We start from the raw sequence: 20,493 nt of genomic DNA, 5'->3' as shown, positions 1-20,493 counted from the left end.
CCTGGTGCTTCTCCTTCCTCCGCTGCTTGGTCCGTTTTTGGTGGGGGATTCTGTAACAGCTGTCTGAAGAGAGAGTAGACCAAGGTGCAGCGGAGTTAGTGTTCATCTTCAGGAATTTATTAAACAACGTGAACACTATACAAAAACAAGAAAACCGACAGCCAAACAGTACTGTCAGGTGCAAACACGAAACAGAAACAATCCCCCACAAAACCCAAAGGAAAAACAGACTCCTTATGTGTGACTCCCAATCAGCAACAACAAACTACAGCTGTGCCTGATTGAGAGCCACACACGGCCCAAAACAAAGAAATACAAAAACATAGAAAAATGAACATAGAACGCCCACCCAATGTAACACCCTGGCCTAACCAAAATACAGAACAAAAAGCCCTCTCTATGGCCAGGGCGTTACAACTAACCAGATGTGTTAAAAATTGTGTTTAATTTGTAGCATAGGCCTATAAATTGGGCTGCTATTATGTTCTGTTCTGCTTACTATTAGCTGAGAAAAAAATTGGCAAACCTATTACTGCCACTCCTAATTCCCGCTCCTGCCATCAACATTGCCGGTCTACTAACCACCGGTCTGGCAACCATCATTCTCCATCACCTTGATTACTCTCCCTTTCTTTGGCCCTCAGTAGCCTCAGTCATCGGACAGTGTTGGTTTTGTCACATTCAGGATGCTTCTCCTGCTTTGCTTATCTGCCTTTTTCTTATGATTAAACTCACCTTCTGCATCTGCTTCCTGACTCCCAGCATACAGTTGAAGTCGGAAGTTTACATATACTTAGGTTGGAGTCATTAAAACTCGTTTTTCAACCACTTCACATATTTCTTGTTAACAAACTATAGTTTTGGCAAGTCGGTTAGTACATCTACTTTGTGCATGACACAAGTAATTTTTCCAACAATTGTTTACAGACAGAATATTTCACTTATAATTCACTGTATCACAATTCCAGTGGGTCAGAAGTTTACAAACACTAAGTTGACTGTGCCTTTAAACAGCTTGGAACATTCTAGAAAATTATGTCATGGCTTTAGAAGCTTCTGATTGGCTAATTGACATCATTTGAGTCAATTGTAGGTGTACCTGTGGATGTATTTCAAGGCCTACCTTCAAACTCAGTGCCTCTTCGCTTGACATCATGGGAAAATCAAAAGAAATCAGCCAAGACCTCAGAAAAACCATTGTAGACCTCCACAAGTCTGGTTCATCCTTGGGAGCAATTTCCAAACGCCTGAAGGTACCACGTTCATCTGTACAAACAATAGTACACAGGTATAAACACCATGGGTCCACGCACCCGTCATACTGCTCAGGAAGGAGACACATTCTGTCTCCTAGAGAATAACGTACTTTGGTGCGAAAAGTGCAAATCAATCCCAGAACAACAGCAAACGACCTTGTGAAGATGTTGAAGGAAACAGGTACAAAAGTATCTGTCTCCACAGTAAAAACGAGTCCTATATTGACATAACCTGAAAGGCCGCTCAGCAAGGAAGAAGCCACTGCTCCAAAACCGCCATAAAAAAGCCAGGCTACGGTTTGCAACTCCACATGGGGACGAAGATCGTACTTTTTGGAGAAATGTCCTCTGGTCTGATGAAACAAAAATAGATCTGTTTTGCCATAATGACCATCGTTATGTTTGGAGGAAAAAGGGGGAGGCTTGCAAGCCAAAGAACACCATCCCAACCGTGAATCACGGGGGTGGCAGCATCATGTTGTGGGGGTGCTTTGCTGCATGAGGGACTGGTGCACTTCACGAAATAGATGGCTTCATGAGGTAGGAAAATTTTATGGATATATTGAAGCAACATCTCAAGACATCAGTTAGGAAGTTATAGCTTGGTCGCAAATGGGTCTTCCAAATGGACAATGACCCCAAGCATACTTCCAAAGTTGTGGCAAAATGGCTTAAGGACAACAAAGTCAAGGTATTGGAGTGGCCATCACAAAGCCCTGACCTCGATCCTATAGAAAATTTGTGGGCAGAACTGAAAAAGTGTGTGCGAGCAAGGAGGCCTACAAACCTGACTCAGTTACACCAGCTCTGTCAGGAGGAATGGGACAAAATTCACCCAGCTTGTTGTGGGAAGCTTGTGGAATGCTACCCGAAATGTCTGACCCAAGTTAAACAATTTAAAGGCAATGCTACCAAATACTAATTGACTGTATGTAAACTTCTGACCCACTGGGAATGTGATGAAGGAAATAAAAGCTGAAATAAATCATTCTCTCTACTATTATTCTGACATTTCACGTTCTTAAAATAAAGTGTTGATCCTAACTGACCTAAGATAGGACATTTTTACTAGGATTAAATGTCAGGAATTGTGAAAACCTGAGTTTAAATGTATTTGGCTTAGGTGTATGTAAACTTCCGACTTCAACTGTATATACGTTATAATTTCTGACTCCTGCTGTACACTATTCTAGTTTAGCGGCGGCAGAATGTCCAGGGCCGGGCTGTTAGGGCCATAAATGTTTTTGATGCACGTGCGCGCACACTTAGGAGGTCCCGTACTGGGAAGAAATTAAATCTACTTTCACCCCTGTAGATGATATCATGTTTTTTACTATAAAATAGGTGTGTCTTGACTGTGATAAGGGCTCGGGAAATAAGAGTGTCTTTTCTGCTAAATTAACAAAATAATTTAGCAGGGGTGCGTGTGTTATTGGGATGGGGTGCGTGTGTTGTTGGGATGGGGTGTGTGTATGATGGCTGAAGCAACTGGATGTTCTGAGCTCATTGCTCCATACATCACTGTGAGGTGTTACACACATGAATATACACTCCCATGCAATCACACACACACAGTACATTCAAACTACATCTCTTATGCCAACACATACTGTGTATTATACTGGCCACTGGAGACCGTGAACAGACATGCAACAGGACTTAAGTGGCAGTGCAATAATACTCACTAATGAATGAACCCACGGACACCTGCTGATGTCACCTGAATGAAACAGCTTAAGCTCCTACCTAGAAGGAGCTTCACTTCCACAGCCAGAGGCTACAGGTGATTGAGCAAGTGTGTGTGTGTCCACGCGAATCTCACATCTCGCTTTCCACGAACTGCATGTCACAACGTGACACAAACGAGCTCTCACTGCCCTAAGTGCATCCCTGGGGCTCGGGGGAAGCAGAGGAGGAATTGGTGAGGCGAGAGATAAGGGGATAAGAGGTGTGTGTGTGTGTGTGTGTGTGTGTGTGTGTGTGTGTGTGTGTGTGTGTGTGTGTGTGTGTGTGTGTGTGTGTGTGTGTGTGTGTGTGTGTGTGTGTGTCTGTTGACTGTTCTTTAACTCTCGCTCTATTTCTCTGTCTGTCTGGCTGTTTGTCTGTCTGTCTGTCCCACAGTACGACTACACGAAAGTATCTCAGAGGAAGGCTTCCATTACCTCGTCTTTGACCTGTGAGTATACTGAAACCTGTCAGCCAGTCCGCTGCTCTCTCTGGCCAGTATACTCTCTCAACTCTCATACTTAAAGGTGCTTATAACACCAGACAATAACATGCTTTGATTGCTGCAGAGGCCACATGGAATGGCTATATGTAATAATTATAAGTCTGCTAAATTACCATATTATTATCATTAATACATCCAATACTCAAAGCCATAAGAAATGCCTCTTTGTTTAGTTTCAGTAATTGATAACCATACACACTATCACAGTTATCAGCAGGTCAAGTGGTGTAGACTGAGAGCCCTTTGTAGAGCACAGTCTAGCGCAGGGGTGTCAAACAAACAGCCCGGAGGATCCAATCCAGCCTGCGAGTGGTTTAAGTATAATATATATATATATATATACAGTGCAATCAGAAAGTATTCAGACCCCTTCCCTTTTCCCACATTTTGTTATGTTACAGCCTTATTCTAAAATTGATTAAATATGTCTACACACAATACCCCATAATGACGAAGCGAAAACAGTTAATAAAAGAAAACAGAAATACCTTATTTCCTTAAGTTTTCAGACCCTTTGCTATGAGACTCGAAAGTTGAGCTCAGGTGCATCCTGTTTCCATTGATCATCCTTGAGATGTTTCTACAACTTGATTGGAGTCCACCTGTGGTAAATTCAATTGATTGGACATGATTTGGAAAGGCACACACCTGTCTATATAAGGTCCCACAGTTGACAGTGCATGTCAGAGCAAAAACCAAGCCATGAGGTTGAAGGAATTTTCCGTAGAGATCTGAGACAGGATTGTGTCGAGGCACAGATCTAGGGTAAGGTATCAAAACATTTCTGCAGCATTGAAGGTCCCCAAGAACACAGTGGCCTACATCATTCTTAAATGGTAGAAGTTTGGAACCACCAAAACTCTTCCTAGTTCTGGGCGCCCGGCCAAACTGAGCAATCAGGGGAGAAGGGCCTTGGTCAGGGAGGTGACCAAGAACCCAATGGTCACTCTGACAGAGCTCCCGAGTTCCATCTGTGGCGAAGGTAGAACCTTCCAGAAGGATAACCATCTCAGCCGCACTCCAGCAATCAGGCCTTTATGGTAGAGTGGCCAGACCGAACACACTCCTCAGTAAAAGGCACATGACAGCCCACTTGGAGTTTGCCAAAAGGCACCTAAAGGACTCTCAGACCATGAGAAACAAGATTCTCTGATCTGATGAAACCAAGATTGAACTCTTTGGCCTGAATGCTAAACTTCACATCTGGAAGAAACCTGACACCATCCCTACAGTGAAGCATGGTGGTGACAGCATCATGCTGTGGGGATGTTTTTTCAGTGGCAGGGACTGGGAGACTAGTTAGAATCGAGGGAAAGATGAACGGAGCAAAGTACAGAGAGATCCTTGATGAAAACCTGCTCAGGACCTCAGACTGGGGCGAACATTAACCTTCCAACCGGACAATATCCCTAAGCACACAGCCAAGACAACGCAGAAGTGGCTTCGGGACAAGTCTCTGAATGTCCTTGAGTGGCCCAACCCGAGCCTGGACTTGTACCCGATCGAATATCTCTGGAGTGACATGAAAATAACTGTGCAGAAACTCTCCCCATCCAACCTGACAGAGCTTGAGAGGATCTGCAGAGAAGAATGGGAGAAACTCCCCTAATACAGGTGTGCCCAGCTTGTAGCGTCATACCCAAGAAGACTCGAGGCTGTAATTGCTGCGTGAGGGCGCCAGACTTCCCTTCATTATGCACACCTGTCACCATTACGTGGATCTGCGCAATATTGGACTCACCTGGACTCCCTTACTTTGTTGATTGCCCCTCTATATCTGTCTGCTCCTCAGTTTGTTCCCGTGTCAGCATTGATGTCGTTACATTTTCCCCTGTCCAGACGCTATCCTTGTTTGTTTCTTGTCTATTATCCATTAAATGTTCACTCCCTGTACTATCTTCTCGTCTCCCAGCGTCGGTCCTTACAACTTATGTAAATGTGATATTTCAGTTTTACATTTTTAATACATTTGCAAAAATGTCAAAAAACGTTTTTTGCTTTGTCATTATGGCGTATTGTGTGTAGATTGATGAGAAAAATCAGGCTGTAACCTAACAAAATGTGGAAAAAGTCAAGGGGTCTGAATACTTTCTGATGGCACTGTACAGTCAGGGAGAATAGAAAATTGAAAAAGGATGGACAGAGGATCATTTTTTTCACATTTTGATAGCGAGGAAGTATATCAAATTTTCAGTGTGGCCCTCCGGACCTCGTTGAAGACCGAATGCGGCCCCCGGGGCAAAATTAGTTAGACATCCCTGGTCTAGTGTGACTGTTCTTATTGTGGAGAGGACAGGCTGACATGTCACCACTCATATAGCACTGTGTAACTACATGGCATTCAGGAGAGGAGACACGTCTATGGTTAACACCCTAGCCCCAAGTGTTGGTAACATTCTTCCTCAACCAAAACACTTTCTTAATTGTCTTACACTAAATTGTCTTTTGCATAAACCATGCTTTTGTGTGTGTGTTTGTTTGTGCTTGTGTGTGTGCATGTGTTTTGTTTGTCCAGTGGAACATGCTCTCTCTGGGCAGTGTTCCCCAGTGTCTCTGGTAGACTGGGTGTGTGCCATCATACCATCATGGTTCCAGACTGGTGTCCATGTGTTGACTGTTGTTTCTCTCCTTCCAGTGTCACCGGTGGAGAGCTGTTTGAAGACATTGTTGCCAGAGAGTATTACAGTGAGGCTGATGCCAGGTGGAAACACACACACACACACACACACACACACACACACACACACACACACACACACACACACACACACACACACACACACACACACACACACACACACACACACACACACACACACACACACACACACACACATTGTTAAAACACACTCTCCTACTATACGCACACACATACAGTACAGTGCACACTGTCATTCTACATCCCTATTGAGAACACACAACACTCTGTTGCCCCGCAGCCTACATTGTTTAGGCTTCACTTGGACAATTGTGTCTGTACCATAACATGTTTCTTTGGAGACCTTTTGCACATATGAACATAACAGTGGAGGCTGCTGAGGGGAGGACGGCTCATAATACTGGCTGGAACGGAGCGAATGGAATGGCATCAAACATATAGAATCCATGTATTTGATACCATTCCACTCATTCTGCACCAGCCATTACCACGAACCAGTCCTCCCCAATTAAGGTGCCACCAACCTCCTGTGGAACATAATGTTCATTGACATTGTGTATAACTATACAGTTCCACACTCATGCTTTTCCTCCCTAGGCTGAGTATTGTCCTGGCATGGTGTTTGTGTGCACATGGGCTGTGTGGAGAGAGTGTGAGACTCAGTGTGGGACAGGGGTGAGTGTGGCTGTCAGAGGGGGAAGGAAGCTGCAGACAGTTGGTGGACAATATGGAGGCTCTGGCCCAGAGGCCTGCATGGCTCTGTTCTGGCTGGGAAGAGTTTCTCTCCAGGACAGAATCTGGGTCCGTGTTCACCCACGCCACCTGAGCTGCTCATTTAATCAAGCAAAAGGGGAAGCGAGAGAATATGATAGGGTGCAAAATGCCTCCGGGAGTATGACTTTTCACAAGTACAGGGAAAGGAGGGGGAGGAGAGGGGGTGAAAGAGAAAGAGATGAACAGGGAGAGAGACTGGAGGGAGAGAAAAAGAGGAGAGGAGACAAGGAGGGAGGATAAAGAATTTGGGGTCGAGTGAGAAAACGTGTAAGCTAGATAAGCAGCCTAATCACTAGAATTCGATTTTGGACGTTTGAGAAGGTCTTGAGAACGTCGATATATGCCTTCCACCGCGCTCACAAAAAAGAAAAAGGAAAAACAATTGCTCAGAACTGGGCGCAAACCCGTTATGCTCTGTGCCGAAGCACGCTGCTCAGACCACTGCGCTGCGGCAGTTCACAAAGCTCTTGCAAGCCGTGAGAATACTTGATGATTCTTGATGGTATGAGGTCGGCAGGTTTACAGAGCCTTCCCCGAACCATAGCCCTAGCCTTGACCACTCGGAATTAATGCCTAGAGTGTTAACCTTTGAGTTGTTTCTGTTTTAACTCTGTAATGTGCGGGAGTAACCCTGTAAACCGCACGGAATGAATATGAATGCGTCAAAAATAGACGTTCATCCATAATGCGTCGAATTTCGAGGGGAAACTATGAGTTCTTGTTGAGATAAGAGGGAGAGCGGAGAGTGATGGAGAAAAAATGGGTGGAAACGCGCATGTGTGTGTACACACATGCCTCCTTGAGACAAAGAAGGAGAGAGAGAGTGAGAGAGAGAGAGAGAAAGAGAGAGAGAAAGAGAGAGAGAGGAAGACTTTTACTGGGATTGGCAGTGCTGGTGCCTGTGTAGAGGGATGGAATGGAATGCAGGGTACAGATTTGGCCAAATTTGGCCACAATACATGCTTTTCTCCTGATTACTCTGAACGAAAGGATATTTCATGAGTACCATGCTCCCCTAGGACCCTGTCTCTCATAATATCATCTCTCTTCTCTCTCTCTCTCTCCTTCTTTTATCATTCATCCCCTTTTCTCTTGTGTTCTTCCTCCACTTTGAAATCCAGTCTGACTAGATGGAAAGGGGCTGTTGCTTTTAAGGCTTGTTTGATGTTAAAATAATACAATGTGTGTAAAGACGGAGTAAAAGGAAAAGTTGAACCAACACATATGAAAAAATACTATAGTATACTATGGTATAAATACTATATTATTCACTGTAGTGTTTTTGCGGACTTTACTATAGTATTTATTGTAGTGTTTTTGCGGTACAGTGAATACTGTAGTATTTTCTGTAGTACACTATAGTATTCTGTAGTATTTATTTAGTAAAATAAAACTGTGTATACCAAACATTAGGAACACCTTCCTAATATTGAGTTGCTCCCAGCCCCCTTTTGCCCTCAGAACAGCCTCAATTCGTCGGGGTGTGGAATCTACACGGTGTCGAAGGCGTTCCACAGGGATGCTGCCCCATGTTGACTCCAATGTTTCCCACAGTTGTGTCAAGTTGGCTGAATGTATTTTGGGTGGTGGACCATTCTTGATACACACAGGAAACTGTTGAACGTGAAAAGCCCAGCGGCGGTGCAGTTCTTGACACAAACCAGCGCGCCTGGCACCTGCTAGAATACCCCGTTTAGAGGCATTTTCCTTGAGGAAACTAGCAAAAATAGCACATTTTCCATAATGTTTGTAGGTAGGACTCGGACTGAATGGATAGTTCAGCGCTTCTGCTTTTTTCTATAACTTTATTTACTTTGTAGTATTTACTACAGTGTTTTTTTCCGATGATACTGTAGTATTCACTATTGTATTCTACAGTATACTACATTCTAAAGTAAGTACTACACATGATCGAGGGATACTACAGGGTGTAGTATAGTGTTCTACAGTATACTACAGTTTACTACAGCATTCTATAGTAAGTTCTGTAGTATTCTATAGTAAACTGTACTAGGAAACAGACCATGTACTATCAAACCCACTTCAACATATTCTCTTAAAACATACTGAAGTCGATAATAGCCTTATTCACCACTAAGCCTAGTAGGTGTCTGTTTTACCCACAGACCTTATAAAACTGCAGAGAAGTTACATTGGCACTGGCAATGTGTAGAGTAGGGCCAAAAAGCACCAACTTCAGTGTGACTTAAATGTTGCCCATTTAGATGGAATATAACCGTGTGTGTGTCCAGCCAGATTGTTGGGAGGATATGACAGATGTGAGGTCGACAGTAGAAAATGTGGCTTGGCGCTGAGATGACATGGTAAATATATCTACTGTCTTGCAGGCTTTTGGTTTAATAGAAAACAGCTCCGTATGGGGAAAGGGCTGAGGCTAGAGAGGTTTCTCTGGCTCCACACAGAGTCCTCTGCACAGTTACTCTTCCTCTCTCTTTCTCTGCATCTCCCTGTCTTTCTCAGTCTCCCTATTTGCTCTCTTTCAGTCTCTCTGTGTCTCTTTTCATTTTTATTTTTTTATCTTGTCTCATCGCTGCAACTCCTCAACGGGCTCAGGAGGCGAAGGTCGAGTCATGCGTCCTCCAAAACATGACCCGCCAAATCACAATTCTTAACACCCGCCCCACCGATGTGTCGGAGGAAACGCTGTTCACCTGACGACCGAGGTCAGCCTGCAGGCGTCCGGCCCTCCACAAGGAGTCGCTAGAGCACGATGAGCCAAGTAAAGCCCCCCCGGCCAAACCCTCCCCTAACCCGGAAGACCCTCGGCTAATTGTGCACCGCCCTATGGGACTCCAGATCACGGCAGGTTGTGTGATACAGCCCGGGATCGAACCCGGGTCTGTAGTGAAGCCTCTAGCACTGCGATGCAGTGCCTTAGACCGCTGCTACAGTGGCTTAGACCGCTGCGCCACTCAGGAGGCCCACATTCTCAGTCAATATCTTTATCTGCCTCTCAGCCTGTAGTTCTAGTTCACTGTTTCTAATAATAACAAACAGCAATAGTCATGAATTGGATTGATTTCGCGCTCCTGCAAGTGCTCAAAGTGCTTAAATGACAAGGGGAAACGCACCTCATCTGATCCATAAACCAGTAGCCTCCATTAGTTCCTACCCCGTACTGTGTATTGTGTGGTGGTTGTGATGTGTCTGTGCATTGACGTGTGTGTCCTGTGTCTCCTTTCTCTGCAGCCAGTGCATCAATCAGATCCTGGAGAGTGTCCACCACATGCACCAGCATGACATTGTGCACAGGGACCTCAAGGTGAGTCATCTATCACCATGGCAACGCAACACCTGGGGGGGCTGCGTCATCATGCCACCACACATGCGTGTGCATACGTAAGCCAATGAAAAAGTACACAAAATTCCACACACACGTAAGCAAATAAAAAATGACAATTCTTTGGACGTCAGAGAGAGTGGCTGATGAAAAAAACAACAGACCCTTTCCATCTAGTCAGACTGGAATTAAAAGTAGAGGCACTGAGCCAGACAGTGTGTTTCAGGTGATTATCATTCCCCAGCCTGTCTCTCTCGCTCTTTTTCTTTCTCTCTCTCGCTCTCTCTCTCTCTCTTTCTCTCTCTCTCTCTCTGTCTCACCCTCTCTCTCTCTCCCTCGGTCTCTCCATCTCTGACGAAAGCAGACGGAGCACCATTTGACTTCTATTTATAGCCAGGGTGACATCACGATGAATAGACACAGTGCTGGCTGGCCTGGTGATACTTACCACCGCACTCCAATATTAACAATAGGACACACTTCAAACAGTTGTTTTGTTTTGATCGGAAAGGTGAAAAACAGACCCATTTAGGCATGCTTAGCTTTGTCAAGAGCAAACCGCTTACATGCTCTAGTCAACAAGATGTGTTGAATATCACGGTGAGCCTCTTGACCGTACAGCTCTTACAAACACGGCACTGAAAGCATTATGACCAATGCTACTACAACTACATCTTGTATCACCGCCGTTATTCTGTGTACACGTACCAGTAGAACCATCCGTCATTCCGCTGGCAGGCTGGGAGGCGTTCCATAAAAGTCAAATGCATTGTTACTAATTAAGATGAGAAGTGAGACATACAGGGAATAAGAGAGAAGCTGAGAGCTGTCCTCCCCCCCCCCACCACACAGACACACAAAGACCATCACAATGGGCTGGCTGCCTGCATGGCATCTCCGGAGGCCAAATGGCTGAAGGTAAACAAGGGAAGAGCGAAGGGGACGAGAGAGATGCTGGTGGCAGCCTGGTTGCCACGGCAACCGGGGTGATGTCACGCTGGAGCGCTCCAGCGCCAGCGTAGACTGTAGGGGGACTTATTATGCCACCTCTAATTCATCACGACGGGTGTAACCTCTCTCTCTCTCTTTGTCTCTCTCTTTCTCGCTCTCCTCCATCTGTCGACACTCTTTCTCTGTCCTTTCTCTTTATCTCTCTTTCTCTGTTCTCCCTGTCTTTCTTGAACTCTGTCTCTCTCCCTCTTTCTCCCTCTCTCTCTCTTTCTCTCTGTCTCCCTCGCTCCTTTCCTTCTATGCTCCCTGCTCAAGAGAGAGAGAGAGAAGAGAGACAGAGGCGCACGGAGGAGACTTAGCAAAAATGTCACGCTTCCGTCGCAGATTCAGTCAAACTAAGCCGGGGCCATGAGGGCACTCGGCACTGCACACGGCAGTCACACCACAGCCCCCCTCCACCTGTCCCTGTCCCCTCCCCTGCCCTCCTATTCTCCCCCCTCCCTCCCAACAGCCCCCCCATAGGTAGTGATTGAAGGTCACACCCCAGGGGTATTTACATTCACCTTCTCTGACCTTCTCTGACCCTCAGAGGCACACTACGTGTACGCCCACCCACTTCCGACACACATGACATGGAATGATTTATGCCTTTCTTCGATGCCAAGAGTGTGCAAAGCTGTCATCAAGGCAAAGGGTGGCTACTTTGAAGAATCTCAAATATAAAATATATTTGGATTTGTTTAACAGTTCTTTGGTTACTACATGATTCCATATGTGTTATTTCATAGTTTTGATGTCTTCACTATTATTCTACAATGTAGAAAATAGTAAAAATAAAGGGAAACCCTGGAATGAGTAGGTGTGTCCAAACTTTTGACTGGTACTGTATGTTTTTTCATGGATTTTCTGATCCAGATTCCAGTCATGTTGTGCAGTCAGCGTTCATGGACCTCACAGTTCAGTTGAATGACTCAACTTTGTCTGTGCCTTTTAATGACTCTTGAAGAAGTTTCTTCTTCAATTAGTTTTGCCTTTTTGATTGATTCTCTTTCTGTCTGTCTTGTCTCCCGTCTATGGTTTGGCTCTGGTTTGTAGCCAGAGAACCTGCTCCTGGCCAGTAAGCTGAAGGGAGCCGCGGTGAAGTTGGCTGACTTTGGGCTGGCCATCGAGGTGCAAGGAGACGAGCAGGCGTGGTTTGGTAAGAGTTTGACTTTAAACATTCAAATATACATTACATAAAATAGTAATGCTAGCAAAGACAATAATGGAAGACGTACAATGACAGGAAGTCAGTCTTCAGACTTCCTCTCCTCTGACGTCAAAAAATACTGACCGGTATCCCATCTTTTCTTTCCAAAACACTTGAGCATGCTGTCTCTGACCAACTCTCTCATAATTTCTCTCAGATTGATCTTCTTGTCCCTAACCAGTCAGGCTTCAAGATGGGTCACTCAACCGAGACTGCTCTCCTCTGTGTCACGGAGGCTCTCCGCACTGTCAAAGCTGACTGTCTCTCCTCTGTTCTCATCCTCCTAGATCTATCCGCTGCCTTCGACACCGTGAACCATAAGATCCTCCTCTCCACTCTCTCAGGGCTGGGTTTCTCATGCTCTGCACACTCTTTACATCCTACCTGGCAGGCCGCTCCTACCAGGTGACATGGAGAGGATCTGTGTCTGTACCACGTGCTCTCACTATTGGTGTTCCCCAGGGCTCAGGTCTGGGCCCTCTTCTCTTTTCTCTATACACCAAGTAACTTGGGTCCGTCAAATCCTCGCATGGTCTGTCCTATCATTGCTATGCGGATGAAACTCAACTACTTTTCTCCTTCCCCCCTTCTGATACCCGTGCCTATCTCTGCTTGGATGTGGGGCCACCAACTCAAGCTCAACCTCGACAAGACAGAGCTGCTCTTCCTCCCTGGGAAGGCCTGCCGCGCTCCAAGACTTCTCCATCATGGTTGACATCTCTACAGTGTCCCCCTTCCAAAGTGCAAAGAACCTTTGCCTGACCCTGGACAACACCCTGAGGTTCTCTGCAAACATCAAAGCTCCTGCAGGTTCATGCTCTACAACATCTGTAGAGTATGACCCCACCTCACACAGGAAATGGCACAGCTCATAATCCAGGCACTGGTCATCTCCCGTCTGGACTACTGTAACTCACTGTTGGCTGGGCTCCCATCTTGTGCCATCAAAGCCTTGCAACTTATTCAGAACACCACAGCCTGCCTGGTGTTCAACCTTCCCAAGTTCTCCCATGTCACCCCGCTCCTCCGCACACTGTACTGGATTCCAGTCGAAGCTCGCATCCACTACAAGACTATGGTACTTACCTACTGAGCAGCAAGAGGAACTGCCCCTCCCTACCTTCAGGCTATGCTCAAACCCTACACCCCAACACGAGTATGCTTTTCTGGCACATCTGGTCTCTTGGCTTTTCCCTGACAATAGCACAGTCCCTGCCCATCTTCCAAAAACATCTGAAACCCTACCTCTTTAAAGAATATATTAAATATCCTAACACTCACACTTGACTTCTTTTTTAAATGTTCTTTCTTACTAGCTCTGACTTTGCTGATAGCTACTTTGCTGAGGACAAATGTACTTAGTATGACTGAGATATGTGGTTGTCTCACCTAGCTATCTTTAAGATGCACTAACTGTAAGTTGCTCAGTTTAGCATCTGCTAACTGACTAAAATGTAAGTTAAATGTCTTCAGTGAATAAAAAAGGGTGAGCAGTACTCTCTAATGGATGTTACAACTGCAGTCCTATGGGCCAGTGCCAATACTTTACCTCCACCTCTCTCCTTCCCCATCCCGCCCCCCTCTGTACCTCTTTCATCCCACCACCTCTTCCATCGCTCTGCTCTCCATCTCTTACTCACTGGCATAATGTCGCTTGGCATTTGCACATCAAGGTAGTGGGCCCAGAGTTTGTGCAGTATTGACAGTAGGGCCCCTCACCTTTTAATCTGACGACTATTTGATTTGACCCCCCCTGTGTCCGCCTCTCCAGACAGAGTGGTTTGAACCTGTCACTTACACCACACCCCAGAGAGAAACAGGGTCCAGCGGGCCTTGACTGAGTGCCCACATGCATTAATAGATGTTTATTAGATTGGTGCTGAGGAATAAGCTCCAAATTAGCAGACTTGGTCTTATCTAGCCAAGGAGACAGAGGTCTGTGGACACTCTGAGTCCAGGGACAGACTGGACGTCTCTGATTGGAATTCTGTCTGGTCCCTTCTTGTCGGATCATAGTGCTGCTCATTAATATAGCTCTTCTGAATGGGGATGGTAGGGGCTTTTGATGGGATGCTGTGTTGGTACACTTCTCTGACAATGTCATTACATTAGATCCTAGACTTTGGTTTTATTATTTTTGACACGTTATTTGCTGCTGTAGGTTTTGCAGGCACTCCGGGCTACCTCTCTCCAGAGGTCTTGAGGAAGGACCCCTACGGCAAGCCAGTGGATATCTGGGCATGTGGTGAGTGACTCCTCCAACATGTGTGTGTATGTGTACACATTTTACTATACTTGTCAGTACCAGAAGTCCTCGTAAGAATAGTAAACCAAATACAATTCAGAGAAGTGAGGACATTTTGCCGGTCCTCACTTGTAAGAAGGCTATTTTAGGCTGAGGGGTTAGGTTTAGGGGTTAGAATTAGGGTTAGGGGTTAGTGGTTAGGGTTAGTGGTTAGGTTTAGGGTTAGAATTAGGGATAGGGGTTAGTGGTTAGGGTTAGGTTTAGGGAAAGTGGGATTTTTAATGGGAATCAAAAAAGTCCTCACAAGTGTAGTGAGACATAGCTGTGTGTGTGTGTGTGTGTGTGTGTGTGTGTGTGTGTGTGTGTGTGTGTGTGTGTGTGTGTGTGTGTGTGTGTGTGTGTGTGTGTGTGTGTGTGTGTGTGTGTGTGTGTGTGTGTGTGTGTGTGCTAACCCCCTCTGTGTGCAGGTGTGGTCCTGTACATTCTCCTGGTGGGCTACCCTCCCTTCTGGGATGAGGACCAGCACAAGCTCTATCAGCAGATCAAGGCTGGGGCCTACGATGTGAGTAGTGACCATCTGCCCTTCTCTCTCTCTCTCTCTCTCTGTTTACCATTCACCACTATGGGATGAGAACAGATTTGTGTGTGCGTGATTAACGTCGAATTCACTGAGATGCCAGTGTGCGCTTGCCTGTGTGTGCATTTTTGTGTTTGTGTGCCATGTTAGTGTCCTTGACTCAGTGTAGTGAGTAATATATTGTGTGTTTGTGTGGGTAAATCTGTCTATGTCTTTGTGTCTGTCTGTTTACGTACATGTGTACGTTTGGATGAGGCCTTGGGTGAGAGGGATGGAGGGAGAGCTGTAGGGAAGCAGCGGAGTGGTGTTGCTTTGGGCTGGCAGGAGCTTTTAGCAGCACTCAGGCCATTAACACTGCACTGATGGAAGGAGAGGGGGAACAGCCTCACTCTGCGTGTGTGTGTGTGTGTGTGTGTGTGTGTGTGTGTGTGTGTGTGTGTGTGTGTGTGTGTGTGTGTGTGTGTGTGTGTGTGTGTGTGTGTGTGTGTGTGTGTGTGTGTGTGTGTGTGTGTGTCAAACAGAGAGAGTGTGTGCCTGTCTGAGTGCACACTTTTTCTCGGGTAGTGTTCCTCGCACGCAATCACGAACGCACACAGTTTCAGGTCCCCGCAACGACCCAAGCGACCGGGTCCAGATTTTGCTCTCCTTCATTTTAAAATTGGCTCACGATAGAGAGCTGTTTCCTGCCCATCGATCATGTCAGAGCGGCCAGGGGGAGGGGCCTAGGAGACACTACAGCTGTGTGGTAGCCAGGGACACAGATTAAACTAGCGCTTGAAGAATCCAAGCTAACAAGGATGCTGTGATATGTACACATGCAGCAGGACTAGATTTTGTATTACGTGTGCTTTTGGTTTGGGGCAGGGGTGCCAACCCTTTCTACTGGAGAGCTACTATACATTCTTGTAGATTTTTGCTCCAACACGAATTTAGCACACATCATTCTGCTAACTACAGTTATCTGTTGACCAGATACTTACTAACTACCTTCTAATTCAGGTTTGGATGTGTTACAACTGGGTTGGAGCAAAAGCTTGCACACCTAGTAGCTCTCCGGAAGGATTGCGAGGACCAGCCAGGGCATTAGAGTGGGGCAGCCAGACGATTGAAGCGGAAAGGCCCACCATGACCAGCACTACCTCCTCCTCCTCCGTCTCTCTACCATTGCGCTCACTATTTCAATAAATCTCCATCACAAAGCAGACCGGGCTGTGGCGTGTGTTGAGTGTGTGTGTCTGTGTGTGTCCTCGTACCGTCTTGACATAATGTGCACCTCTAACCATTTCTCCACCTCTTTCTCTCTCTTTCACTCTCTCTCCCCTCGTCCCCCCTCTCTCTCCCTCCCAGTTTCCCTCCCCAGAGTGGGACACAGTGACCCCCGAAGCCAAGAACCTGATCAACCAGATGCTGACTATCAACCCTACCAAGAGGATCACTGCTGACCAGGCCCTCAAGCACCCATGGGTCTGCGTAAGTCACCCCATCACCGTCACTGACACGTCATTCACCTTGGGTTTTACTTGAGGATGGAATCGGTGCTACATTCCGGTGACGTTGGCCCCATCATACCTTCGTAACGGGTGCTGCCACGGCCTAGTCATTGACCTGTTGTTCAATCTCCGCTTTCCTGTCCTCCTCTTCCCCCCCAATCCAGCAACGCTCCACTGTGGCTTCCATGATGCATCGTCAAGAGACCGTGGAGTGCCTGCGCAAGTTCAACGCCAGGAGAAAACTCAAGGTGTGTGCAGACACGCACGGATGCACACGTATATCCCATCTGTTGTGTTCGAGAGATTGTATACACCCCTTGTCCTTTGCACTAACCTTGTATTCTGTGTCTTCCCCAGGGAGCCATCCTTACCACCATGCTGGTGACCAGAAACTTCTCAGGTGAGGGGGGGCATCTGGGGGGTTCGCATTTAGAACGGCATTAGCATCGTTCTAAGTTCTAGTAAGTCAAAAATAATCCCACGATAGACAATGATACATTCTGTCTCTTCAGAAGTGTTGAGTAATGTAAAGCGGGTTTGGTGCCCTTACCTCCGATTGAATTTCCCTTAGAGAGGAAACTGAAGACTTAGTATAATGTCTCTGAAGCAGAAATGTCCTGAGTAGATGCGTTGAGGTTTCCGTTGTCATACAGACGTTATAAATACGATCATGTCATTCGTAATAAGGAGCGTTGTAAACTGCAGACGTGTAGAGTAGGTTGTTTTGTCCTTGTATGAATCCACAAGCCACCTGCGTCCCAAGAATACCGGGATACTAAGTCGTGTCCTACGGCCCAGGTTTCCTCGCAGCACGTGAAGAGCTTGTCTCAGCCACGTCCGAAGGCCTGTCTGTAAAGCGCTTTCGCGGAGGACAGACATTAGTCATAGAGCTCTGTGCTCGTAAGAAACTAGTGTTGTGTGTACAATGTTGCTTCATAACACCGCGTTGCTGTCACTTGTCGATCTCACAGTGTTTTGTGTGGCTATTTTTGAATAACCGGTTGTGATCAGCGATGGGCCGTTGAAGGGGTTTTTGCTAACATTGAGTGTGCACACTGGGGTAAGTATCGGTATCTGGTAGGGTGTACAGTTTGGAGCCCATGGATGTATGTATCCCCCCACCATGATGTGAAAATGGTGGGTGAGTTGTGTGAAGCTGGGGCCAGGCACAAAGAAGGAAGTGACACTGTGCTCTGTAGAGGCTCCGCCTATCCTCTGGTTGATCCCTCCCAACTGAATGCCTCTCTGTCCAATAGTGGGCCGACAGCACACCAGCCCCGCAGCCACCACCAGCACGGCTGCTCTGGCTTCAGAAGGTATGTCAGTCAGGGCAGGGGAGCCGCAGCAACCTGGTACTGTGCCAACACTGCCCACTGGTCTGGTTAGCATGTGGCCCGGGGTGCCAGCCACTGACCTGCTTGGTTGCCCCACCAGCCCGCACACTGGCACGTACTGTACTGCTCCGGAGTGGCCTTTTACACACACAACACCCGCTGCCCCCCAAACCACCTCCTTCCCTCTCCACGCCCGCACTACACCCTCTGAGTAATCCATGACTATGGACCAAGGCTGGCCCTACCTAAGGCTTAGAAAGCAGGACCCTAACCTGTGCTTTACTGACACTTTGTCCTATGGGGCCATGCATATGATTTTAAGACCTGTCACAGCCTTGTTATGGTGTTTTGCAGGCAGGTACCTGGTAACTGACAGTGTGACACTCAGAATGCATTATGGTTTCGTATTCATGAGCCATGGATAGATCACAATGCATTAGAACTGTGTGATGTTCCACTGACATTAGAACAGAAGGGGATAGCCATACCTTTTATGGTCACACATCCACACACACACACACACACACATGCACACACACCCACCCACACATGCACACACCCACACACACCCGCCCACGCCCACACACACACACACACTCACACTCACACGCACACACACTCACACTCACACACACGCGCACACACACCCACACCCACACAGGCACACACACACATGCACACACACCCGCCCACACACACACTCACACGCACACACACTCACACACACGCGCACACACACCCACACCCACACAGGCACACACACACCCACACACACAGGCACACACACACGCGCACACACAGGCACACACACACTCTCACCAAATCAGGGAAGATGTCGGAGAGGAAATGCAGTTAGTCTGCTATATTCAGGCTGGCCCGAGGCTGTGCCTCTAACTCCTTCAGCCGTACCCCTGCTGTGTGAGAGCACACAACAATCTCCTTTCCATAATAATTCCATTTGTCAGGAGCATTATCTATTTGGCTTTACCTTATGCATGTCGTTGCCGCTGACACTGGTCTTACTTTCTCTCCGTTTATTCAGACTGATTTCAGACCTGTAACATAACCTAGTTAATGCACACTCAGTCACAGCACTGACACAACAGGACAATGTGTGTATGTGCATGCACAATATGCGTGCCAGTCTACATACTGTGGAATGTGAGCGTGTCTCTTTCTTTCCACCAAATAAAGCTTTGTCAACAAACATTTGGGCAGTCTTGGCTGTAATTACAGTTTTTAACAATCACTATGGCACTAATTTCAGAACCTTGTGGTCATTTTTCAAAACTCTAGACACAAAACTCAAAACGGTCATCACTTGTAACACAGCTGTCCAATGTTCAAAACATTGCATTGTGCATTCATATCTTTAAAGAAACCTTGCACTTGCAGAATCATTGGTTCAAATAACTAATTTATAATTTAGATCACCCACACACAAGACACCGATAGTTTCACTGTGTAGTTGTTTGTACAATCATTAAATATTGTAGTACAAAATATGTGATACATGTTTCATTATGGTACTACACGTAAATACATCACTGTAAAAGGACTAGTAGAGAGAATACTACAGACACAGTGGAATCATTGAACAAAATCTGAAATGTATTGATGAAATACAATAAAATCACAACATAGGTTTTTTTTAATCAAAGCTAAAATAATTAGCTACAAAAAAAGAAAAAACAGTTAAAGGTGAACTGCAGTGTTCCTCACCTGGCTCACTGTAAAAACCAGAACAATAGATTGATTACTGAACTTCTATATTTCCATCAACCCTGTCTTGTGGATTTGGCCATGGGTTCTCATCTACATCACAATGGATGTTTTCATTAGCCAGACATCTTGGGAAGAATCTTCGGGCGAATCCAGGCATGACACTGGTCTGCCGTGATGTCATTGTATGCGTCATCCATGGCCTGGAAAAGGGTGGCTTGTTCGTGAGGGCGCCTATCATATACCTTCCACCTCCACGTGGAGAAAATATCCTCAATCGGGGTAAGGAAAGGAGAGTATGGGAGTAAGTACAGGGTGGTAAATTGTGGATGGGCCTGAAACCATACTTGCACCATTTGAGTATGGTGGAACCTGACATTATCCCACACAATGACATAGGTCACACCATCAGCTCTACAGACCTGATTTAGCTCATCAAGGACGGTTACATTCGAACAGAGAATCATGTGGCTGCCTGCAGCTCAATATATAGAGTATATGGAGTGGAGAGCTTTAGTTGTTGTTCGACCAAACATTAGAACGGACAAGATGAGTAATCTAAGCAACTTTGACCGTGGTATGATTGTTGATGCCACACATGGTGGTTCCAGCATCTCAGAAACAGTTGCCTTCCTGGGATTTTTACGCACTACAGTCTCTAGAGTTTACAGAGAATGGTGCGATAAACAAAACACATTCAGTGAG

General features: G+C 46.2%; 1 protein-coding gene across 18 annotated transcripts in view; it reads left to right on the top strand.

Moving 5' to 3' along the window:
* Positions 1-20,493, top strand: part of LOC106606853 (calcium/calmodulin-dependent protein kinase type II subunit gamma) — a 133,836-nt gene that overhangs the window by 67,595 nt on the left and 45,748 nt on the right. For 11 of the 18 annotated variants that reach the window (XM_014203345.2, XM_014203338.2, XM_014203277.2 and 8 more), the window contains exons 4-13: positions 3,378-3,432; positions 6,122-6,187; positions 10,130-10,202; positions 12,267-12,369; positions 14,582-14,665; positions 15,133-15,227; positions 16,590-16,712; positions 16,897-16,980; positions 17,090-17,132; positions 17,989-18,048. In XM_014203345.2, the coding sequence (XP_014058820.1) occupies positions 3,378-3,432; positions 6,122-6,187; positions 10,130-10,202; positions 12,267-12,369; positions 14,582-14,665; positions 15,133-15,227; positions 16,590-16,712; positions 16,897-16,980; positions 17,090-17,132; positions 17,989-18,048 (786 nt within the window). The remainder of the gene's footprint in view (positions 1-3,377; positions 3,433-6,121; positions 6,188-10,129; positions 10,203-12,266; positions 12,370-14,581; positions 14,666-15,132; positions 15,228-16,589; positions 16,713-16,896; positions 16,981-17,089; positions 17,133-17,988; positions 18,049-20,493) is intronic. The other 7 variants (XM_045720799.1, XM_045720779.1, XM_045720794.1 and 4 more) reach the window with 1 other exon arrangement.

This window comes from Salmo salar, chromosome ssa01 (assembly GCF_905237065.1).
Source record: "Salmo salar chromosome ssa01, Ssal_v3.1, whole genome shotgun sequence".
Classification (NCBI taxonomy): Eukaryota; Metazoa; Chordata; class Actinopteri; order Salmoniformes; family Salmonidae; genus Salmo; species Salmo salar.
The sequence above is the reverse complement of the archived record's forward strand: the minus strand, read 5'-3'. Positions and strand labels throughout refer to the sequence as shown.